The sequence below is a fragment of the Pseudophryne corroboree genome, chromosome 3 (assembly GCF_028390025.1).
Source record: "Pseudophryne corroboree isolate aPseCor3 chromosome 3, aPseCor3.hap2, whole genome shotgun sequence".
Taxonomy (NCBI): Eukaryota; Metazoa; Chordata; class Amphibia; order Anura; family Myobatrachidae; genus Pseudophryne; species Pseudophryne corroboree.
The window spans coordinates 228,234,629-228,260,466 of NC_086446.1; the positions used below are offsets into that span (position 1 = coordinate 228,234,629).

Consider the following 25,838-nt stretch of genomic DNA (forward strand, 5'->3'; position numbering starts at 1 on the left):
TGGTGATGACATAATCTCTTTTTTTGGGACAACTTCGACGCAGATTGTGAACAAACACCATATACGCTCTTTATGTGTCTAAACAGACATGCACTATTTAAATAATTAATTACGGATATCAACGCGGGGTATATTACATGCATCTAACCTAATTATTCACCTAATATAGTATTCACCACCACCATCAATTAATTTCTGATATATATAAATCAGTAATACGGTTATTTATGCGGAGGACATTACGTGCACTTAACCTAAACATCCACTCACTATGGTATTAACTACCACCTTCATTTATTTCTCAGATGTCTAAACACATTGTTCTACTCCTCTCTTGAATGACCTCATCTATCTATCTCCCACTGTAATATTCATAACCATCTCATTACTCCCAGCTGCTGTATAAGCTACTCTTTGCATGAAATACCGTCGGTGACACGCAAACAATGCGTCACTTCCGGTCGGTGGAACGCAAACCGCCGCGTCACTTCCGGTACCGCGGCGGCGCGTTCGGCGGCTTATTACGCCTATCTATATCACAACCTACAGGTGCTTATCCCCACAACCCTAGTCCACCATTATCTCACCTAATATAGGTTTGCATGCTATTAAATTAGCTGTCTACACCGCGATGTCACTTCCGGGTTTAACTTCCGGTCCGGGTCACTTCTGGTCGCCCGGCTGGACGTTTTTTCATCTCATCTTTACCATATTCATTTATTAATTCACTCTTTTGCACCTTATGCTCATCACAAGGAGCATTGACACAATAACACACCATAAATCAGCATCATTATTTGCCAAAGGAACCATTATGACCATTTCCGGCTTCAGTGACCTATGACCAGGAACTACCCTCCCACCATCTTTAAAAGCCATCTCTGAGACAAGCCACACCATCAAGCCCTGAGGAAGAGATTGGATATCTCGAAACGCGTTGGCTATCTGGATCCAAGAAGGAACTTGAACTTTTCATCTTTTGGACATCTGCCTTGTGGTTAGCTTGGGAGCCAGAGCAGGGTGAAGTCTGGACCACCCTGCTTATTATAACACCTGCGGCTCCTCAGCTACCTCTCCGGTATGCTTTCCATTATAATTTGAATTGTTACCTGTGATGTTTTGAATATCTACCTACATCTATCCAGGGGTTCACTACCCATCAGTAAGCTTAGGAGCCCGAGCAGGGTGTATCTTCGATCACCCTGCCACCCAATACACCTGCGGCTCCTAGCTTACCTTTATGGTATGCTTTTATTGTTATGTATGTGAATTTTCATTGTATTAAATTATATCCACTTATATGTGATATCTACTGGAATTCATACATATTTCATTCAATTTAGTTCACCATCAAATTGGTCAAAGGGGATCATTGCTTTGGGCTTCACACAAATACCACAGAAAGAGGGCGCCCTGGTTACACCACTCCATACTTGCAGTCCTTATTTTTTGGGGAAGAGGAAAACCCCAGAGGTGTACCCTAGGCTGCCCACTGTTCTTTCAAGCGCCCAATAAGTTTTCTCACACCCTTTTCAGCAAATCTGAGGTCGAACAGCTTACTATTACACCTGCAGAGACCTCAACCACATTGGAAAGTTGCACAATGTGGTGAGTCTCAATTTTATCACATCTACAGATATAAACAGATGTGTCCTCATATATCTTGCCTCAATATGCCATGTAGTGGGAAATGCCTGTCGTGAGTGAGCTGACAGGCTCCTTGCAACTTCGTTGGCATTGGGCGTCTTTTTTGCCGAAAATACATCTTATTCGCATAGCTATATGAATAGGACACACAAGTGGACTCTGCTGATTAAAATGATAAGCAGCATGCCTATATTCTCTGTGCGTGTACAGCTGCATACGAAATGGTACGTTACAGTATGAAGACACTGCTGCGGTGGCACAAAGAATACAGGCATTCTGCATATCATTTTAATCAGCATAAGCTTATGCATTCTATTTGCATTATTGGGAGTTTAATGGTAACAGTCGCATGTAAAGACGCTCAGCGTATCAACTAGAAGGCCTGTTTAACGTGCAGGGAGGCTACATGTACGTAGACACATCTGTATGGACTTTTCTGAATAAGAGTTTTGTTTTTGTTCAGCACTAAACAGATTTTTAGCTGATATAGGGATGGATTCAATTAACCATGGTAATTTACCGCATGTTGAAAAGAGTGGTAGCCTCAGGCTTTTACACCCAAGGCTATTCATTTACAGCCCCTTTTGAGGTAAACTTGCTGCCAACTCACGTTAGCTCACAGGTTTCGGAAAAAGTAGCCGGAGCTACATATGGTTTAACGCATTTGCAGCACTTTCCACGGATTTATGTTTGAGTCTTCCTCGGGCTCGAAAAGAAATCCAAGTTGAATGAAGCCTGCAAGCTCATCACGGTCTGTAATTGAATAGCATCAGCAGACCAATTAGCCTGGGGTTAATTACCGTGGCTAATTGAAACTGGCCCTTAATATACCTGATACACAATGGTATAATATATATATTATTGGATAAGGGTGGCATTCGACTCACCGGCGTCGGGATCCCAACCGCCGGAATGCCGGCAACTATTCTCCCTTTTGGGGTGTCCACAACACACCTGGAGGGAGAATAAATAGCGTGGCGCGCCGTACCCGCAGTGTGGCGAGCGCAGCGAACCCAAAAGGGGCTCTTTTGTGCTTGCCCCGCTTCCGGCATTCCGGCGGTCGGGATCCCGGTGCCGGTATGCTGAGCGCTGGGATCCCGACAGCCGGCCAGTCATACCACACCCTTAGATAATACCTTAGGGTTAACAACTGATGGATGTGTTCACTGTGATATTAGCTATTTTAGACTTTTTATTTTTCGTTTTTATTAAATTGTCATTCATAAACATGATTACAGCTTTTATTTCTATATTCTTTAGGGATATACAGTACCTGACTGCATTGCTGTGTTAGTGTAGACTGAAAGACTGAAGTGATGTATAATATAAGCAATTCATACAACCATCGACAGTATACTGCACTGTCATATGCTGCCTGGTCTGTATGATGATCTGTGTTACGGGCCAGGAAGTTACTGCTACATCTTACTTGCTACAAGTGTTTCATCCATTTGCTTGAAGTAAAACACCACTTTATCCAGATCTTGTAGTGTCGCTTTAATATCTTCCAACATGATCCTTTCCTCTTTCTGTAACACAAATGCGAGATATTTTTGACATACCAGATTTATACATTTATTTATATGCATGCCCCCTCGCTTCTCTCACAACAATTCCCTCAGCACTCCGTAGACCTACAGTACCCTGTCTGACACCTGTGTGCAGGAACTCAAGCCACACGGCTAATATGTACAGTAGTTTTGTAATCAGATTGTGCTTACATCCAAATAGATAATTTAGTCTGCTCATAATGACAAAAAATTCTGGGTTGCAATTCAAATGTTTTCCCTCGCAGCTGTGACTTAAGAGGCGCAAAAGGGAGCAATTAAATTGTTGCTCAGTTCGGGTGCCTATTAGCACGCAGCCTCCTGAGGTAGTAAGAAGAAATGTGCAAAAAGTCTGTTGTTTGGAAGGGGTGTGGTTCATCAAATCGACAGTGTCTAGGTCGACAATGTTTAGGTCGACCACTATAGGTCGACAGTCACTAGGTCAACATGGATGGAAGGTCGACAGGGTTTCTAGGTCGACAGGTCTAAAGGTCGACATGAGGATTTTTTTCTTTTTGGTGTCGTTTTCTTCGTAGAGTGACCGAGATCCCAAATTAGTGCACCGCGTTCGCTCGCCATGCTTCGGGCATGGTGCCTTCGCTCCGCTACCGCTTCGCTCGGCACACTTTACCGTTCCAATCGTAGTCCACCTGGATCATTAAGTATGAAAATATTTTAAAAAAAGAGAAAAAATGTGAAAAACTCATGTCGACCTTTAGACCTGTCGACCTAGAAACCCTGTCGACCTTCCATCCATGTCGACCTAGTGACTGTCGACCTATAGTGGTCGACCTAAACATTGTGGACCTTGACACTGTCGATCTTCAGACCGGATCCCGTTTGGGAGCCCTAACCAGGACCTTAGATGGGTTTAGCTGCATGTGATGGGTGCTGGATAGAAGCAACAGTTAAATTACTCAGACGGACTCCCATTGCTGTGGGTGGCCATTAAAACAATTGAATTGCCCCCTATGTGTTAAGGGGTAAATATTTAAAAGAATGAGTATAACTGACTGCTTTCAATTGAGCTTAAATCTAATTTTGGAAGGTTTTCTGATGTGAGATCATACATGTGAATGTGTCTACAAACATCCTGCAAAATTCTGAACTAATCTTATTTGGTTTAAAGAAGCTGGGGGTTGATTTACTCAATGTTGTATTTTGTGTTTTTATTGCATAAAAAAAGGCTCTGAAAGTCTTGTTTGTATGTATCCTTTTGAATATCTTGAGGTGCGTGAAATCTTGTATGCTGCTTAGTCCCAATACCTTCAATTGGAAATAATTCTTCTTTTATGAACATTTATTGGAGCTAAGAAGCATCTACTTTATTCCAAAGATATCCGCATCTGCTTGTATCCTGAAACTACCAGATACACACCAAATGCGTATCTGTTCTCTCAAAAACACAAAGTATAGGCTAAAAAAAATAATTTCTATATAAACCGTAGGTGTATTCTTCTGTCGTTAGGATGACCTTTTGATCCCGGTGTTTCCCAACTTATCTTCTGTACTATAATAAAGCAGGCTGGTCCACAGTAAACGGCCAGTGGAGAATTAGCCATCACCATCCAGGAGGGTACGGGTCATTGGATCGACTCACCTTAGGTCGACAGTCATTAGGTCGACATGCACTAGGTCGACATGGGCATTAGGTCGACAGGTGAAAAGGTCGACATGAGTTTTCTACTTTTTTTTTGTGTCGTTTTCTTCGTAAAGTGACGGGGAACCCCAATTAGTGCACCGTGTCCCCTCGCATGGCTCGCGAGCTTTGGGCAAGTATGGCAAAATCCAAAAAAGAAAAGAAAAAGAAAAACCTCATGTCGACCTTTTGACCTGTCGACCTAATGCATGTTGACCTTCAGTGGTCGACCTAATGACTGTCGACCTAAGCTGTGTCGACCTTACAACCGTATCCCATTCAGGATGTGCTACAGCACGATGACTGCACATACAGTACCTAGCAGCAAGCTCCAGATGCCACTTTAGGAGCTTGGTGGTGGCAGTGACATAGGCCCAAATGTATTAAGCTTTAACCAGAGATAAAGTGGAGACGGATAAAGACTGATAAATGACCAGTCAATCATCTCCTGTAATTTTTTCAAACATCGCCTGTGACATGGAAGTTAGGAAGCTAATTGGCTGGTCATTTATCACTCTTTATCCATGTCCACTTTATCGCTTGTTAAAGCTTAATACATTTGTGCTTTAATCTCTTACAATGCAGTAGGAAAATTCAGTAACAGGTGGTTACTAATAGTAAGAGAGAATCCCTATACCCAGGAGTGGAGAAGTATGCCTGCTAGGATGCTCAGGAATAGTGACCCCAAGCTAGCAAAGTAAGCCCATCCATTCACATCCTTTGCAATCACAGGCACGCTTCATATGTTCATCTCTTTTACAGGGTCCTTATGAATGGAATTCTCTCCCTTTGTGCCCAACAGAAATTCATCTACTGGAAGCATTAACTATAAATTACACCACTAATCCCCAGCGGGCCCTAAATGGATTGACAAGCACACAAAACCCTCAGTTCTATGTACATTGTATTTTGGGAAGGGCCTCCTGTCCTGTTATATTATGCATTTTTTTACACTGTTTCGTGCTTTGTTGTACTTGTTCATTACTTTTTCTGAAAATCTATGTGAACATCTTTTGATGCTAAATACACACCACAAATCTTTATATTCTTAAAACACACACAATATAGACACATACAGACATGGACAAATTTGTTGGTATCCTTTCACGAAAAAAGAAGAACCCATATTGTTCCCTGAAATAACTTGAATCTGAATCTGTTTATTCTCTATGTCAGAGGTTCTCGAGCGCGATCATCAAGGCACCGCAAAGATCCAGGTATTAGGTAAACTGTTTGCCCTGTTTGCAGCACAAAGCAATGGTGTATGGCAATGCCTTCTGCTTTTGTAGCACATACAATATAATGTGCAGTATGCTGCCAGTTGAGAGGTCCCGGATTCAGAATTATCCTTACTTTGATGCACTTTTGGTGTGAGACTATATCCACTCTCCATTTTGCTCAAGCATCCAGTAGCTGTTTACGACCTCCGATATGAAAGGAAGGATCTATGCTAATTGAGGAAAGTTCACCATAGATTGAGAGTATGTAGCTGTGAACTGGGGAACTTCAACCATAAAAGTTCCCTAAAGAGTTAATATATAAATATTGGCCGTTCCAGCACTTCTCCAAATGCCAAATCCGTAAGGTAGGAGGTAGCCAGACTTTTGGACTTGGTGATTTACTGTAAAGGCAAAAAATCTTTTGCGATCTACCAAGCATGGCCATTTGTGCTCCTGAAAAAGGCAGCATAGCTTCGAGACAAGGGCAGTGGTGACTGTCCCGCCAAAATCGGTATATACATACAGAGCTATTTTTCAGCAGGAACCAGCAGGAACTTAGTTCCTGAACCTCTCAATAAATATGACCTAATTAGGAACTGGGTTCCTGAACCTGTCCTGGGCCAAAATGTATTTTCCATAAGATAAGTTTTATTTTAAAGCCAATTTTGAGTGCCTTCTTTTCTAAAAAAAAAAAAACTATCTACTATCTTTTTTTATTAAATTATATTATATATTATATTAAGGGACCAGGTGACTCAGTTAGGGGCACCGCTATATATCAGGGACCAGGGGTGCATCAATAACTAGGGATCAGGTGTCACTGAGACAGGGGTGCTGCTAGCGGACAAGTTGCTGGGGCTGCCCTGTTCTTAGCAGCTATTCTGTCTCACTGATGTAGCTTTTGAACCAGTTCTCCGGGATCCATGGCAGGGACCACAGGAAGCGTGCCAACATCTCGATGTCCCTCTGTCTTCTCCGACGTCTCGCACACAATTCATATTATACCATGTAATACACTATGAATGGTTGGTAGAGTAATTGCTCATACATCTACATATGTGCACATGACTATTCATACATATATAGAATTACATAAATTTACACATAAAGATATGTCCTAAATACATCTTCGCTGTTGTCGCACCTCTTTGTATGCAAAGTTGCGTGAGACTCTTCTAGTGTTGGGCATCTTTTTTGTTGAAAATGCGTTGCAGACGCAACACGAGGAGACTGTGCTGATTAATGTGCTATATGACACTTGTATATCTGTGTGCGACTGAGTCTCTGAATCTGTATACGAAGTGCTACAAGGTAGCAGCCAAAGCTTTTTTCCAATACAAATTCTGTTCTGCTCTGTATACAGTCTCAGTCACACACAATATACAAGTGTCATATCAAATTAATCAGTACAGTTTTCTTGTGCATACTAGTCACACTGTGTTGTGTCTAAGACGTTATCAGAATTGCACGGGACCCGACGGCTCACTCATGTCAGGCATCTCACGCTGCGTGGCGTTTTGCGCTTAGTTGTATGGGGGCCCCTCTGTGCACGTTTACATAATGGATAAATATACATCTATAGTCTTATGTACACAAATGCACTCATACATCCATATACTTTAATATATCCACATATAAATATATCCATGAAGTTTTATACATCATCTCATATATCCAGTGGCTGATGTGAAAGTACAGTATACATGTGTAACCCACATACATACACATATACATCCATCATCATTCATATACATGCATAATCCTCCTATATACGTACATCGACAAATATAACCCTCCTAAGCCATAGCAGTACCTGACTGGATCAAAGTTGTCCAGAAACACAGAGTTTATCAAACCTATCAAAAGAATAATAGTGTTGGTGTAATATATCATTTAGACAGTAGAGGGCAGTTTCTGACTCCAGAATTATGGAACACATCAACCCTAGTGTGTAAGCATTTTGCAGAATTACTAGGACAGAGAGACCTGTGTTTCACTGACATCAATATGTTTTAGAAAAAGTATTTGTCACTGTTGGAAACACTGGGGGTCTATTTATTAATCCTTGAACAGAGGTAAAGTAAACGGAGATAAAGTACCAGCCAACCAGCTCCTAACTGCCATGCTACAGGCTGAGAATGAAAAATTGACAGTGTGGAGCTGATTGGCTGGTACTTTCTCTCTCTCCCAAGTTTTAGTACATAGACCTCAATGTTTCTTATGAAACAAGAAAGACGGTCGATATTTACCACATTGGGTGACAGAAGTGACTGGTAGCTGAGTAGGACCCCTGTGACTGCAATCTGCTCCAGCCACTTCCTGCTTGCCTCCCGGCTGCTCTCATCATACTCTCCGTTGTTGTTGTATCGGTAGTTGAGTGCTGCCATGAGCTGTTCTGTAAAAGTGCAGATGGCAGCTACCAGCGTCTGACAAAAAATGACATCACGTCTGACTTGCAGCCCAGTATCTAGAACAAGAGACGACCATTACTTGGAGTCATCAGAGTTGCTTTGCCATATTCTGTACATATAGCAAAATAAACCCATTCTAGGACTATTATGAAGGGATGGGTGAAAGGCTTTGCAGTCACTTTGGAAGACTTTCAGGTTTTTGGCTTTGTAAATCGCACCTGTATAATAAACAGGATGAAAAGGTGGCTATGACCAGCAGTGCCAGGATATTATACTCCATCCACCAGTTCCCATGTTGAGGTACTTAGGACCATGAACATCTGGTGTCACTGACGATTACGCCAGCATTTAGTAACAGCCAGGCAGTGGGAACAGTGTGGCTGAGCTCCGCAGCTTGTGATGTAAGATTGCACTGCACTGAGCATATACAGAGTGCTGCCAGCATAATTAATAAGCAGAGACTCTAAATTCTTGTTTTAGTATGAGACTGGAAAACAACTATCATCTCCTTTGATACCGTCACAATGTCATCCTGTGTCTGAAGTGGTCACATTTGAAGAAAAAAAAAAAAAGATAAATGTTTATTTATATGTAATACTGCCGCAATTTAGCATGCCGGGACTGATGAGTGAGTCTTGATGAAAACCTCCCTCCTATGTGATCATTACAATGCTGGAAGCAATTAAATTCTAGCACAAGTAGTATATATTGTGCATGAATGGCTAACATCAGCGCATGAAATATAGTGACCTGTGACAAATCCAGCAAAGGATCCTAGGACGAAACTGGACCTCATGTGAATAAGTGAGTAAAGACTTCCGGCATTGCTTTGTGATGAAATGCACAAGATTTTAGCTTCTTGATGAACTGAGTTAATGTCTATGGGGATGGCAGTAAGTAGGTCAACATAAGAGAAATAGCCGAGTTATCTGTCGTTAACCATTTGTTGGAGAAGACAAAGTATCAAAAGAGCCTGATTTCACCTTAAATTAGGATATTTACTACTTAATAATTAGACACCTTAGCAGTTAGTTCTGGGTAACAACCTGCTCAAAGCCACAGTGTATACAATGTTTGTAGTCCGAACTGCCACTTATTTGTGCAATGACATACTGTAGTTCTTACCAGAACATAATGTTATATTCACATGAAAATTACCTGTGCATTTCAGCAAAGCCAAGAGAAGCTGGTTCTTCCCATCTGGAAAACAGAATAAAAACGATATACTATCAAGAGCAAAACTATATTGTATACTATATATATATATATATATATATATATATATATATATAGATAGATAGATAGATAGATAGATAGATAGATAGATAGATAGAGATACAGACAGAGATTTTCCATGAGGCGGCACTCAGACAGCTGAATAAATCAATATTCAATTTATAACAGTCTATAGTGATAACCTTAAAACTGTCTGGAGAACTTTCACAAGATTAGAGACTTCTCCTTAAAAAGGCTTATCGCTCAAGTATAGTACCCTTTGTGCTAGAGACTATTATAATTTGAACGGTCGCATATCATCCCTTTAACATGTCTCAGTTGTACAAACCTTCCACATATTTCTGGATACTCTCTACCAGAGTTTTAATGGAGTTTGGGAGGTTCCATGGATCTTCTCGAATGCTGATCTGAATCATACTCCTACACTTAATAGTCCACTCTTCCTTCTTCTGGAATTCTGCAAAGTAAAACACACAAAAAATAAGAATTTACTTACCGATAATTCTATTTCTCATAGTCCGTAGTGGATGCTGGGGACTCCGTAAGGACCATGGGGAATAGCGGCTCCGCAGGAGACTGGGCACATCTAAAGAAAGCTTTAGGACTAACTGGTGTGCACTGGCTCCTCCCCCTATGACCCTCCTCCAAGCCTCAGTTAGGATACTGTGCCCGGACGAGCGTACACAATAAGGAAGGATTTTGAATCCCGGGTAAGACTCATACCAGCCACACCAATCACACCGTATAACTTGTGATCTGAACCCAGTTAACAGTATGATAACAGAGGAGCCTCTGAAAAGATGGCTCCCAACAATAATAACCCGATTTTTGTAACAATAACTATGTACAAGTATTGCAGACAATCCGCACTTGGGATGGGCGCCCAGCATCCACTACGGACTATGAGAAATAGAATTATCGGTAAGTAAATTCTTATTTTCTCTAACGTCCTAAGTGGATGCTGGGGACTCCGTAAGGACCATGGGGATTATACCAAAGCTCCCAAACGGGCGGGAGAGTGCGGATGACTCTGCAGCACCGAATGAGAGAACTCCAGGTCCTCCTCAGCCAGGGTATCAAATTTGTAGAATTTAGCAAACGTGTTTGCCCCTGACCAAGTAGCTGCTCGGCAAAGTTGTAAAGCCGAGACCCCTCGGGCAGCCGCCCAAGATGAGCCCACTTTCCTTGTGGAACGGGCTTTTACAGATTTTAGCTGTGGCAGGCCTGCCACAGAATGTGCAAGCTGAATTGTACTACAAATCCAACGAGCAATAGTCTGCTTAGAAGCAGGAGCACCCAGCTTGTTGGGTGCATACAGGATAAACAGCAAGTCAGATTTCCTGACTCCAGCCGTCCTGGAAATATTTTCAGGGCCCTGACAACATCCAGCAACTTGGATTCCTCCAAGTCCCTAGTAGCCGCAGGCACCACAATAGGTTGGTTCAGGTGAAAACGCTGGAACCACCTTAGGGAGAAACTGAGGACGAGTCCTCAATTCCGCCCTGTCCGAATGGAAAATCAGATAAGGGCTTTTACAGGATAAAGCCACCAATTCTGACACGCGCCTGGCCCAGGCCAGGGCCAACAGCATGACCACTTTCCATGTGAGATATTTTAACTCCACAGATTTAAGTGGTTCAAACCAATGTGACTTTTGGAACCCAAACTACATTGAGATCCCAAATTGCCACTGGAGGCACAAAAGGAGGCTGTATATGCAGTACCCCTTTTACAAACGTCTAAACTTCAGGGACTGAAGCTAGTTCTTTTTTGGAAGAAAATTGACAGGGCCGAAATCTGAACCTTAATGGACCCCAATTTCAGGCCCATAGACACTCCTGTTTGCAGGAAATGTAGGAATCGACCCAGTTGAATTTCCTCCGTCGGGCCTTACTGGCCTCGCACTACGCAACATATTTTCGCCAATTGCGGTGATAATGTTTTTGCGGTTACATCCTTCCTGGCTTTAGATCAGGATATGGATGACTTCATCCGGAACGCCTTTTTTTCTTCAGGATCCGGTGTTCAACCGGCATGCCGTCAAACGCAGCCGCGGCAAGTCTTGGAACAGACAGGGTCCCTGCTGGAGCAGGTCCCCTCTTAGAGGTAGAGGCCACGGATCCTCCGTGAGCATCTCTTGAAGTTCCGGTTACCAAGTCCTTCTTGGCCAATCCGGAGCCACGAATATAGTGCTTTCTCCTCTCCATCTTATCAATCTCAGTACCTTGGGTATGAGAGGCAGAGGAGGGAACACATACACTGACTGGTACACCCACGGTGTTACCAGAGCGTCTACAACCATTGCCTGAGGGTCTCTTGACCTGGCGCAATACCTGTCGAGTTTTTTAATCATGTGGACGACTTCTGGGTGAAGTCCCCACTCTCCCGGGTGGAGGTCGTGCTGAGGAAGCCTGCTTCCCAGTTGTCCACTCCCGGAATGAATACTGTTGACAGTGCTTATCACATGATTTTCCGCCCAGCGAAGAATCCCTGCAGCTTCTGTCATTGCCCTCCTGCTTCTTGTGCCACCCTGTCTGTTTACGTGGGTGACTGCCATGATGTTGTCCGACTGGATCAACACCGGCTGACCTTGAAGCAGAGGTCTTGCTAAGCTTAGAGCATTGTAAATGGCCCTTAGCTTCAGGATATTTATGTGAAGTGATGTATCCAGGCTTGACCCTAAGCCCTGGATATTCCTTCCCTGTGTGACTGCTCCCCAGCCTCGCAGGCTGGCATCCGTGGTCACCAGGACCCAGTCCTGAATGCCGAATCTGCGGCCCTCTAGAAGATGAGCACTCTGCAACCACCACAGGATGGACACCCTTGTCCTTGGTGACAGGGTTATCCGCTGATGCATCTGAAAATGCGACCCGGACCATTTGTCCAGTAGGTTCCACTGGAAAGCTCTTGCGTGGAATCTAACGAATGGGATTGCTTCGTAGGAAGCCACCATTTTTACCCAGAACCCTTGTGCATTGATGCACTGAGACTTGGTTCGGTTTTAGGAGGTTCCTGACTAGCTCGGATAACTCCCTGGCTTTCTCTTCCGGGAGAAACACCTTTTTTCTGGACTGTGTCCAGGAACATCCCTAGGAAACAGAAGACAAGTCGTCGGAACCAGCTGCGATTTTGGAATATTGAGAATCCAATCGTGCTGCCGCAACACTACCTGAGATAGTGCTACACCGACTTCCAACTGTTCCCTGGATCTTACCCTTATCAGGGAATCGTCCAAGTAAGGGATAACTAAAATTCCCTTCCTTCGAAGGGATATCATTTCGGCCATTACCTTGGTAAAGACCCGGGGTGCCGTGGACCATCCCTACGGCAGCGTCTGAACTGATAGTGACAGTTCTGTACCATAACCTGAGGTACCCTTGGTGAGAAGGGTAAATTTTGACATGAAGGTAAGCATCCTTGATGTCCCGAGACATCATGTAGTCCCCTTCTTCCAGGTTCGCAATCACTGCTCTGAGTGACTCAATCTTGAATTTGAACCTCTGTATGTAAGTGTTCAAAGATTTTAGATTTTAGATTTAGATTTAGAATAGGTCTCACAGAGCCGTCTGGCTTCGGTACCACAATAGTGTGGAATAATACCCCGTTCCCTGTTGCAGGAGGGGTACCTTGATTATCACCTGCTGGGAACACAGCTTGTGAATGGCTTCCAAAACCGCCTCCCTGTCAGAGGGAGACGTCGGTAAAGCCGACTTTTGGAAACGGCGAGGGGGAGACGTCTCGAATTCCAATATGTACCCTTGAGATATTACTTGAAGGATCCAGGGGTCTACTTGCGAGTGAGCCCACTGCGCACTGAAATTCATTGAGAACGGGCCCCCACCGTGCCTGAGCTTGTAAGGCCCTAGCGTCATACTGAGGGCTTGGCAGAGGCGGGAAAGGGCCTCTGTTCCTGGGAACTGGCTAATCTCTTCAGCCTTTTTCCTCTCCCTCTGTCACGAGCAGAAAAGAGGAACCTTTTGTCCGCTTGCCAACAAAGGACTGCGCCTGATAATACGGCGTCTTATTTTGAGAGGCGACCTGGGGTACAAACGTGGATTTCCCAGTTGTTGCCGTGGCCACCAGGTCTAAAAGACCGACCCCAAATGTCCCTTTTCAAAGGCAATACTTCCAAATGCCGTTTGGAATCCGCATCACCTGACCATTTTACTGGTAGAATTGGACAACGCACTTATACTTGATGCCAGTCGGCAAATATTCCGCTGTGCATCATGCATATATAGAAATGCATCTTTTAAATGCTCTATAGGCAATAATATACTATCCTTATCTAGGATATCAATATTTCCAGTCAGGGAATCCGACCATGCCAACCCAGCACTTCACCTCCAGGCTGAGGCGATTGCTGGTCGCAGTATAACACCAGTATGTGTGTGAATACATTTTTGGATACCCTCCTGCTTTCTATCAGCAGGATCCTTAAGGGCGGCCATCTCATGAGAGGGTAGAGCCCTTGTTCTTACAAGCGTGTGAGCGCCTTATCCCCCCTAGGGGGTGTTTCCCAACGCACCCTAACCTCTGGCGGGAAAGGGTATACACCAATACTTTTTAAGAAATTATCAATTGTTATCGGGGGGAAACCCACGCATCATCACACACCTCATTTTATTTCTCAGATTCAGGAAAACTACAGGTAGTTTTTCCCTCACCGAACAGAATACCCCTTTTTGGTGGTACTCGTATTATCAGAAATGTATAAAACATTTTCCATTGTCTCAATCATGTAACGTGTGGCCCTACTGGAAATCACGGTTGTCTCTTCACCGTCGACACAGGAGTCAGTATCCGTGTCGGCGTCTGTATCTGCCATCTGAGGTAACGGGCGCTTTAGAGCCCCTGACGGCCTATGAGACGTCTGGACAGGCACAAGCTGAGTAGCCGGCTGTCTCATGTCAACCACTGTTTTTTTTTATACAGAGCTGACACTGTCACGTAATTTTCAACAGTACATCCACTCAGGTGTCGACCCCCTAGGTGGTGACATCACTGTTACAGACACTCTGCTCCGTCTCCACATCATTTTTCTCCTCATACATGTCGACACAAACGTACCGACACACAGCACACACACAGGGAATGCTCTGATAGAGGACAGGACCCCACTAGCCCTTTGGGGAGACAGAGGGAGAGTATGCCAGCACACACCAGAGCGCTATATATATATATATATATATATATATATATATATAGGGATAACCTTATATAAGTGTTTTTCCCCTTATAGCTGCTGTATGTTTTAATACTGCGCCTAATTAGTGCCCCCCTCTCTTTTTTTTTAACCCTTTCTGTAGTGTAGTGACTGCAGGGAAGAGCCAGGGAGCTTCCCTCCAACTGAGCTGTGAGGGAAAATGGCGCCAGTGTGCTGAGGAGATAGGCTCCGCCCCCTTTTCGGCGGCCTTATCTCCCGTTTTTCTGTATATTCTGGCAGGGGTTAAATGCATCCATATAGCCCAGGAGCTATATGTGATGTATTTTTTTGCCATGTAAGGTATTTTTATCATGTTTTATTGCGTCTCAGGGCGCCCCCCCCAGCGCCCTGCACCCTCAGTGACCGGAGTATGAAGTGTGCTGAGAGCAATGGCGCACAGCTGCTGTGCTGTGCGCTACCTTATTGAAGACAGGAACGTCTTCTGCCGCCGATTTTTCCGGACCTCTTCGCTCTTCTGGCTCTGTAAGGGGGCCGGCGGCGCGGCTCCGGGACCCATCCAGGCTGGGCCTGTGATCGTCCCTCTGGAGCTAATGTCCAGTAGCCAAGAAGCCCAATCCACTCTGCACGCAGGTGAGTTCGCTTCTTCTCCCCTTAGTCCCTCGATGCAGTGAGCCTGTTGCCAGCAGGTCTCACTGAAAATAACAAACCTAAACTAAAACTTTCACTAAGAAGCTCAGGAGAGCCCCTAGTGTGCACCCTTCTCGTCGGGCACAGAAATCTAACTGAGGCTTGGAGGAGGGTCATAGGGGGAGGAGCCAGTGCACACCAGTTAGTCCTAAAGCTTTCTTTAGATGTGCCCAGTCTCCTGCGGAGCCGCTATTCCCCATGGTCCTTACGGAGTCCCCAGCATCCACTTAGGATGTTAGAGAAATATACAGTACATGAAACCCTTCCACTAAGAACACAACCTCAGATAAAGTGTAAGATCGCACGTTGGATCCTATTTGTCAAAGAAAACAATTAATGCTGGTCAAACACGGGTGGAACCTGCTTTTCTGTCATTTACCCACATAGCAAATTAGGTTCAAGGACCAGCTGTCCGGTGCACGGGTTTATATAACAAATTATTGTGTATAAACTGTGTAATGTATCCTCCATTCTACAGATGTCCATAATACCCCTCCTGATAGTTTATGCTATACTAGGAGAAAATGGTTAAAGAGAAGTGCCCAGTCAGAGAGAAATGGTTCCACAATTTTCCAGCCACTTCCAGTATACGCGTGTCAGCTAAGAGTTCTTCCGTCCTAATCTCATGTCAGCAGAAACCTGTCAGCCAATCGGATCAGGGTTTTCCAGTTGTGTTGGGAGTCAGATTGGCTGCCATGATGCTCTGGGCACTTAGTGAGGCTTCCTTGTCTCATTCAGAGTTGGACATTTCTAATAACAGGGGTCGCAAACTATGAGCATGTGGTTTTGGAATTCTAATTTCCCAGTAGTGAATCACTCATTGAATACTTGGCTGTCAATCACCTTGTAAGCTGTGCTCCATCGGAAAGTGCTTTGTCTCTTCAAAGGCCTTAGACATGATTTTTCCTTTGAGAAGTGTTATGATAGCATCTACCTACGGGAAGAAACACAAAGGAAACGCCTAAGATCAAAACCATATCTGTCGGGAATGCATTTCTGCAGGTCTACAGCAGGTCTACATCATACTTTTCTGGTTCTGTTTCCCTGCAACACTAAGCAATAATATCATAACAAGCTAGATCCCATACTGCTATCTGCATTCTAGAACCCTGCAGAAATGTGTCATAAGAAGAATAGCCTATTAATTCCTTTTGTTCAAAACCATCTATAAAGCATTTAACCCCCACTCCCAAAAGCCAACATGTTCTATAACATACTGTAAATGAAAAGGCAGTAGAAATGTATTGTGGGTATTGTGCCCAGTCAAATTATTACATTTAACAAGGTTAGAGGTCTCATCAATTACAGGTGCTTCTTCATCTCAGCCAGCAGAGGGAGCTCTACACCTGGGTTTCTTTACACTGGCCACTTTAACACTTACAGCACATTATCAGTATCAGTAAATGTTGACCAAGCACCTTGAAATTATTTTTATTCATGCTAATTACCCTCTGCCGTGTGTACATTTATTCAAAGTAGCTCTAAATGCAAGCACATTTACAACAAGATATGTCCTATGCAGTTACATGTTTGGAAAATACCTTTTGGATTATATTGGTATAAGTGTTATTATTTACTAATTAATGTAATGGCATTATGAATTATATCTAATAGACTGAAACACCTCTTGTATCTATCTTTCGTATACATTGACGTACAAGTACTACAGGTTGATAAACTAGGATTTTCACCATAGAATAGTATTTAACCGAATAATTAGAACACCTGTCTACTCCTTTAAGTAATATTATCAGATTAACCTGAGACATGACAACTGCCCTGGTAAAACTTAACAGTCTGGTGTGAGGACTCGGATACATGCCAGGCTGTCACTATCGAATGATGAAAGTTATACTATTGTGGAATAGCTGGGTCACTAATGTAAGTGTTATATTACAGAAGTGTCAGTTACCTGGTTGAAGAGATGCTCTAGACAGCCATGCAGTTTGTCCTGTTTGTCTGAGGGGATCCGCATATCGCAGGGCAGCTCGTCCCCTGATCACATATGAATAGTATTCATTAAAATAAGAAATAATGCAGAGGCACCACCCACTGTGTGTCAGCATATAAACACCAAGCATACAGTAATGGTGGGCAGTAACAGAATTTATGTGGCGGTCAAATAGAAACACTGTAGTAGTATTCAATGTGTGTCTATGGGTCTAAATCATGTCTCTCAAATTAGAAATCTTCATAAACTGACTAGCAAGCTAAGGACTAATCTAGGTGAGGTGGGAGGGAGGAGAAAATACATAAAAGACAAAAAAAAGATAAAATGAAACAAAATAAAAAAATTAAAAGGAATTCAAATGGACATGGTTGAAAATGGGAGAGAGATTGGGAGTGAAAAGGAAAAATAAGAATTTACTTACCGATAATTCTATTTCTCATAGTCCGTAGTGGATGCTGGGGACTCCGTCAGGACCATGGGGAATAGCGGGCTCCGCAGGAGACAGGGCACATCTAAAAAAGCTTTTAGGTCACATGGTGCGTACTGGCTCCTCCCCCTATGACCCTCCTCCAAGCCTCAGTTAGGTACTGTGCCCGGACGAGCGTACACAATAAGGAAGGATCTTGAATCCCGGGTAAGACTCATACCAGCCACACCAATCACACCGTACAACTTGTGATCTGAACCCAGTTAACAGTATGATAACAAAACGAAGTAGCCTCTGAAAAGATGGCTCACAACAACAGTAATAACCCGATTTTGTAACAATAACTATGTACAAGCATTGCAGACAATCCGCACTTGGGATGGGCGCCCAGCATCCACTACGGACTATGAGAAATAGAATTATCGGTAAGTAAATTCTTATTTTCTCTAACGTCCTAGTGGATGCTGGGGACTCCGTCAGGACCATGGGGATTATACCAAAGCTCCCAAACGGGCGGGAGAGTGCGGATGACTCTGCAGCACCGAATGAGAAAACTCCAGGTCCTCTGTAGCCAGAGTATCAAATTTGTAAAATTTTACAAACGTGTTCTCCCCTGACCACGTAGCTGCTCGGCAAAGTTGTAATGCCGAGACCCCTCGGGCAGCCGCCCAAGATGAGCCCACCTTCCTTGTGGAGTGGGCCTTTACAGATTTAGGCTGTGGCACGCCTGCCACAGAATGTGCAAGTTGGATTGTGCTACAGATCCAACGTGCAATCGTCTGTTTAGACGCAGGAGCACCCATCTTGTTGGGTGCATACAATGTAAACAACGAGTCAGTTTTTCTGACTCCAGCTGTCCTTGATATATATATTTTTAATGCTCTGACAACGTCCAGTAACTTGGAGTCCTCCAAGTCGCTAGTAGCCGCAGGCACCACAATAGGCTGGTTTAAGTGAAATGCCGAAACCACCTTAGGGAGAAATTGAGGACGTGTCCTCAATTCTGCCCTGTCCGAATGGAATATCAGATATGGGCTCTTGTATGACAAAGCTGCCAACTCTGAAACTCTCCTGGCAGAAGCCAGGGCCAACAGCATGGTTACCTTCCATGTAAGGTATTTTAATTCTACCGATTTTAACGGCTCAAACCAATGAGATTTGGGAAAATTTTAGAACCACGTTCAAATCCCACGGTGCCACTGGAGGCACTATTGGGGGTTGTATATGTAGTACACCTTTGACAAAAGTTTGTACTTCAGGCACTGACGCCAATTCCTTCTGGAAGAAAATTGATAAGGCCGAAATTTGAACTTTAATGGACCCCAATTTTAGGCCCATAGACAATCCTGCTTGCAGGAAATGTAAGAATCGACCCAATTGAAATTCTTCCGTTGGAGCCTTCTTGGCCTCACACCACGCAACATATTTTCGCCAAATGCGGTGATAATGTTGTACAGTCACTTCCTTTCTAGCCTTAATCAAGGTAGGAATAACTTCCTCTGGAATGCCCTTTTCTTTTAGAATCCGGCGTTCAACCGCCATGCCGTCAAACGCAGACGCGGTAAGTCTTGGAACATACAAGGTCCCTGCTGAAGCAGATCCCTTCTTAGAGGTAGAGGCCACGGATCCTCCGTGAGCATCTCTTGAAGTTCCGGATACCAAGTTCTCCTTGGCCAGTCCGGAGCCACCAGTATCGTTCTTACTCCTCTTTTCCGTATAATTCTCAGTACCTTTGGTATGAGAGGCAGAGGAGGGAACACATACACTGATTGGTACACCCACGGTGTTACCAGAGCGTCCACAGCTATTGCCTGAGGGTCTCTTGACCTGGCGCAATACCTGTCCAATTTTTTGTTGAGGCGAGACGCCATCATGTCTACCTTTGGTTTTTCCCAACGGTTCACAATCATGTGGAAAACTTCTGGATGAAGTCCCCACTCTCCCGGGTGAAGGTCGTGTCTGCTGAGGAAATCTGCTTCCCAGTTGTCCACTCCCGGGATGAACACTGCTGACAGTGCTATGACATGATTCTCCGCCCAGCGCAGAATCCTTGCAGCTTCTGCCATTGCACTCCTGCTTCTCGTGCCGCCTTGTCGGTTTACGTGGGCGACTGCCGTGATGTTGTCGGACTGGATCAACACCGGCTGACCCTGAAGCAGCGGTTTTGCCAGACTTAGAGCATTGTAGATCGCTCTTAGCTCCAGTATATTTATGTGAAGAGACGTCTCCAGGTTTGACCACACGCCCTGGAAGTTTCTTCCCTTTGTGACTGCTCCCCAACCTCGTAGGCTGGCATCCGTAGTCACCAGGACCCAGTCCTGTATGCCGAATCTGCGGCCCACTAACAGATGGGCAGTCTGCAGCCACCACAGGAGAGACAACCTTGTTCTCGGTGACAGTGCTATCCGCTGATGCATGTGCAGATGCGATCCGGACCATTTGTCCAGCAGATCCCACTGAAATGTCCGTGCATGGAATCTGCCGAATGGAATCGCTTCGTACGAAGCCACCATCTTTCCCAGGACTCTTGTGCATTGATGTACTGACACCGTTCCTGGTTTTAGGAGGTTCCTGACAAGTTCGGATAACTCCCTTGCTTTCTCCTCCGGGAGAAACACCTTTTTCTGAACCGTGTCCAGAATCATTCCCAGGAACAGCAGACGAGTTGTCGGGGTCAATTGAGATTTTGGAAGATTCAGAATCCACCCGTGTTGCTGAAGCACTACCTGGGTTAGTGCTACACCGACTTCCAGCTGTTCTCTGGACTTTGCCCTTATCAGGAGATCGTCCAAGTAAGGGATAATTAATACGCCTTTTCTTCGTAGAAGAACCATCATTTCGGTCATTACCTTGGTAAAGACCCGAGGGGCCGTGGACAAACCAAACGGCAGCGTTTGAAACTGATAATGACAGTCTTGTATCACGAACCTGAGATACCCTTGGTGTGAGGGGTAAATTGGGACATGCAGATAAGCATCCTTTATGTCCAGGGACACCATGAAGTCCCCTTCTTCCAGATTCGCTATCACTGCTCTGAGTGACTCCATCTTGAACTTGAATTTCTGTATGTACAGGTTCAAGGATTTCAGATTTAGAATAGGTCTTACCGAACCGTCCGGCTTCGGTACCACAAATAGTGTGGAATAATACCCCTTTCCCTGTTGTAGGAGGGGTACCTTGACTATCACCTGCTGAGAATACAGCTTGTGAATGGCTTCCAAAACCGACGTCCTTTCTGAGGGAGACGTTGGTAAAGCAGACTTTAGGAACCGGCGAGGGGGAAACCTTTCGAACTCCAGCATGTAACCCTGAGATATTATCTGCAGGACCCACGGGTCCACTTGTGAGTGAGCCCATTGATTGCTGAAAATCTTGAGTCGACCCCCCACCGTTCCTGGGTCCGCTTGTAAAGCCCCAGCGTCATGCGGATGGCTTTGTAGAAGCCGGGGCGGGCTTCTGTTCCTGGGCAGGGGCTGCGTGCTGCCCTTTCTTACCCTTTCCTCTGCCTCTCGGCAGATAAGACTGTCCTTTTGGTCGCTTTTTATAGGAGCGAAAGGACTGCGGCTGAAAAGACGGTGTCTTTTTCTGTTGTGAAGGGGTCTGAGGTAAAAAGGTGGATTTGCCGGCAGTTGCCGTGGTCACCAGGTCCGAAAGACCGACCCCAAACAATTCCTCTCCTTTATATGGCAATACTTCCATATGCCTCTTGGAATCCGCATCACCTGACCACTGTCGCGTCCATAAACTTCTTCTAGCAGATATGGACATCGCGCTTACTCTTGATGCTAGAGTACAAACATCCCTCTGAGCATCTCGCATATAAAGAAAAGCATCCTTTAATTGCTCTAGAGTCAATAAAATACTGTCCCTATCCAGGGTCTCAATATTTTCAGTCAGATAATCCAACCACACTACCCCAGCACTGCACATCCAGGCTGAGGCTATTGCCGGTCGCAGTATAACACCCGTATGTGTGTATATACTCTTCAGTGTAGTTTCCAGCCTCCTATCTGCTGGATCCTTGAGGGCGGCCGTATCAGGAGACGGCAACGCCACTTGCTTTGATAAACGTGTGAGCGCCTTATCCACCTTAGGGGGTGTTTCCCAGCGCGCCCTAACCTCTGGTGGGAAAGGGTATAATGCCAACAACTTCTTTGAAATTAGCAATTTTCTATCGGGGGTAACCCACGCTTCATCACACACATCATTCAATTCCTCTGATTCTGGGAAAAATACAGGTAGTTTTTTCACCCCCCACATAATACCCCTTTTTGAGGTACCAGCAGTATCAGAGATCTGTAACGCCTCCTTCATTGCCGTGATCATATAACGTGTGGCCCTATTGGAAAATACGTTTGTTTCTTCACCGTCGACACTAGATTCATCTGTGTCGGTACCCGTGTCGACTGACTGAGGTAAAGGACGTTTTACAGCCCCTGACGGTGTCTGAGACGCCTGAACCGGTACTAACTGGTTTGCCGGGCGTCTTATTTCGTCAACTGACTTTTGCAGTGTGCTGACATTATCACGTAATTCCATAACTAAAGCCATCCATTCCGGTGTCGACTCCCTAGGGGGTGACATTACCATCATCGGCAATTGCTCTGCCTCCACACCAACATCGTCCTTATACATGTCGACACACACGTACCGACACACAGCAGCCACACAGGGAATGCTCTAATCGAAGACAGGACCCCTTAGCCCTTTGGGGAGACAGAGGGAGAGTTTGCCAGCACACACAAAAAGCGCTATAAATGTATAATAACAACCCTAGAAGGTGTTGTTTACTATATATGCGCTCTTAATATATAAATATCGCCAATTTATGCCCCCCTTCTCTTTGTTACCCTGTTTCTGTAGTGCAGTGCAGGGGAGAGTCCTGGGAGCCTTCCTCACCAGCGGAGCTGAGCAGGAAAATGGCGCTGAGTGCTGAGGAGAATAAGCTCCGCCCCTTTTTCGGCGGGATTTTTCTCCCGGTTTTTAAGAAACTGGCCTGGGTCAAAATACATACATATAGCCTTAATGGGTATATGTGATGTATTTCTTTTGCCACTAAAGGTAATTATATTGCTGCCCAGGGCGCCCCCAGCAGCGCCCTGCACCCTCCGTGACTGAGTCAGTGAGCCGTGTGACAACAATGGCGCACAGCTGCAGTGCTGTGCGCTACCTTCATGAAGACTGTGGAGTCTTCTGCCGCCTGTTTTCCGGACCTCCGTTCTGCCGTCTCTTCAGCGTCTGTAAGGGGGATCGGCGGCGCGGCTCCGGGACGAACCCCAGGCTGACCTGTGTTCCGACTCCCTCTGGAGCTAAGTGTCCAGTAGCCTAAGACTCCAATCCATCCTGCACGCAGGTGAGTTGGAAATCTCTCCCCTAAGTCCCTCGATGCAGTGATCCTGTTGCCAGCAGGAATCACTGAGATTGAAACCTAAAAAAAAACTTTTCTAAACAGCTCTTTAAGAGAGCCACCTAGATTGCACCCTCTCGGACGGGCACAAAAACCTAACTGAGGCTTGGAGGAGGGTCATAGGGGGAGGAGCCAGTACGCACCATGTGACCTAAAAGCTTTTTTAGATGTGCCCTGTCTCCTGCGGAGCCCGCTATTCCCCATGGTCCTGACGGAGTCCCCAGCATCCACTAGGACGTTAGAGAAAAAAGAAAGGATGTTAGCAAAGAACTGGAAGAGGAAAGGTTTAAAATTGACACCATGGACTCAGATTTTGTGAAAGGAAGCTGCTGTGTTATTTTGGAAGCTCGATATATTCCATCAAGTCCACAAAACGGACGCTGGCTCAGAGGGCAGTCAATGAGGGAGCTACTGGAGATTACCAATTTTTAACAATTAAGGATTTAGCGGCATTAGAAATATGAACTACAAGCTTATCCTGGTGTCTACTGACCTCTCAGATGAGGGCAATACAGTCACATCACACGGTAGAGTCAAACCTGTGATACACAATATCAAATGCCACACTTGTTCTCAGAAAAAAATAAATAGGGGACAAGACCACCAAGTCTGGTAAAACGTACCCTCCTCACCACATTGTCCCCAATATGAGCTTAAATTTGATGGAAACTTGGCGTGGAGCATAGATGGTACCAAGCAGTGGTGGATTTTACATATAGTCAGGACATCATCCCCCCCCTACCCCGTAAAATATGCCACCTTAGCTCAGTGTCAGTGAGCCAGATGCAGTCCGTGACTGTTGGTGACTTTCTATTGGAAGCTCTACCTGTCAGTTACAGACATTACAGGCAGCAAGGAGGAGGTGTTTTCATCCTTTGGGACTGCTAGAACAGGCTACGAATAGCATAGAGCGAGCTTCCAGTAGAAAGAAGCCACTCCTTGTCTTTCAGCAGCCCAATCTGGTTTCTATAGGCCGCAGCCAATGCAGGTCATAGAAGCCAGTGTTTTGCGCTTGCGCAGTCCAGCCACCGTTTGTGTACATGCAACAGTCCCAGCACGTGCCAGATCCATTGTGCAGGTGGAGGGGCCCGGCTGACAGGGGCTAACTGTTTCCTCTTCTCCAAACAGGCATGGGTAGCAGCAGCAGCCCCCCTACCACAGGCAGGTACTATAGGTAACAAGTGGCATCTGGAGTATACCTTGTAATATTTTTACCTTATTGCAACACTAATGGAGGCTTCCCCCACTGCGGTGTAATTCTGTGGGTCTAAGAGAAGGCAGGGCCAAAATTTGTGTCATACTGGCCCCACCCCCTCCATGCGGACTAGCGATCCACCCATTACTCTCTCCATCCTGCCCAAATCACTAAGAAGTGGTGAAGATGCACCCACTTGTTTAGGGGTCTACCTGAAAAATCGAGCCTTCCGGACGTGCCTGGAGAGTCGGTAAGTATGGCATCGATGCAGATATACAGTACATGACATAGTGCATATGGACATGCACCTCTATACCACTTGTATCAGTGTTTGTACTACAATAGTCCACAATGAACAAGAATACCTCTGCATTGTTATTCAGACTCAGCCCACATTCTATTATTGTTCAGGATATCATTCTTGCGCTTGTACCAGACTGGTTCCCCAGAAATAGGGTGTACCCCAAATGATGCTTTAATGACTACAGTATCTAAATAATGGAAGAAAAATAATCACAAAAGGGAACACTTAAAGTAGTAGTGTCACCTTCTGGGATGATTATTTTCTTCCCTTAATTATATAATACAGTATTACCATGTTGTAAAGTGCTGTCAATATATTAAACATATATAAATAACAGGTAGTAATAAAATATATCAGATATGCAGAGATGAATAGAAGATACAAAGTTACTGTATTTATAGGGTGTACAAGGATATGCAGATAGTAAATATTTATATTTACAGTGACATCATTATAAAATGACATAAGCAGATCATTTACCTGATCCCATCTCATCACTTCCCAGGTAGGAGCTGTTACTGCGCACGCTAGTGTACGACAAGACCGAATCCCGATTGCTGTTACATTCACTGCAAAGAGCGGAGACAGGAACATAAATTGTGTATGCTGTTATTTTGCATCAGTATAGCCCATTTTTCTCAGTTACTGCCCCCAATAAAATAAAACAACAAAGAGTATCGTAGAGGTAAAATGCACTTCTATGGTACAGAATGATACATAAACCTTATTTAATAGAGTTGAAATGTTTTTTCTTTTTTTACAACTCAAATGGTGTTTCTTATTATTTAACTCATGCTCATCTGTTGGTCTCCAATTTTGAAATGAGCGGGGACAGCTTTATCAGATATTCAGAATGCTCACATCAGCATGAAGCAAATTAAAGGTGAGATTTATCACATCTTGGAGAGAGATAAAGTATCAACCAATCAGCTTCTGTCATTTTACAGGCGGTGTTTGAAAAATGACAGCTAGGAGCTGATTAATTGGTACTTTAACTCTC

General features: G+C 44.6%; 1 protein-coding gene across 3 annotated transcripts in view; it reads right to left on the reverse strand.

Annotated features, from left to right (window-relative positions):
• The window catches only part of PREX1 (phosphatidylinositol-3,4,5-trisphosphate dependent Rac exchange factor 1), a 454,902-nt gene that overhangs the window by 52,645 nt on the left and 376,419 nt on the right, over window positions 1-25,838 (reverse strand). For all 3 annotated transcript variants that reach the window (XM_063958866.1, XM_063958867.1, XM_063958868.1), the window contains 7 exons: window positions 25,319-25,407; window positions 17,467-17,549; window positions 16,398-16,488; window positions 10,029-10,157; window positions 9,623-9,664; window positions 8,303-8,520; window positions 3,077-3,176 (listed from right to left, as the gene is read on the reverse strand). In XM_063958866.1, the coding sequence (XP_063814936.1) occupies window positions 3,077-3,176; window positions 8,303-8,520; window positions 9,623-9,664; window positions 10,029-10,157; window positions 16,398-16,488; window positions 17,467-17,549; window positions 25,319-25,407 (752 nt within the window). The remainder of the gene's footprint in view (window positions 1-3,076; window positions 3,177-8,302; window positions 8,521-9,622; window positions 9,665-10,028; window positions 10,158-16,397; window positions 16,489-17,466; window positions 17,550-25,318; window positions 25,408-25,838) is intronic.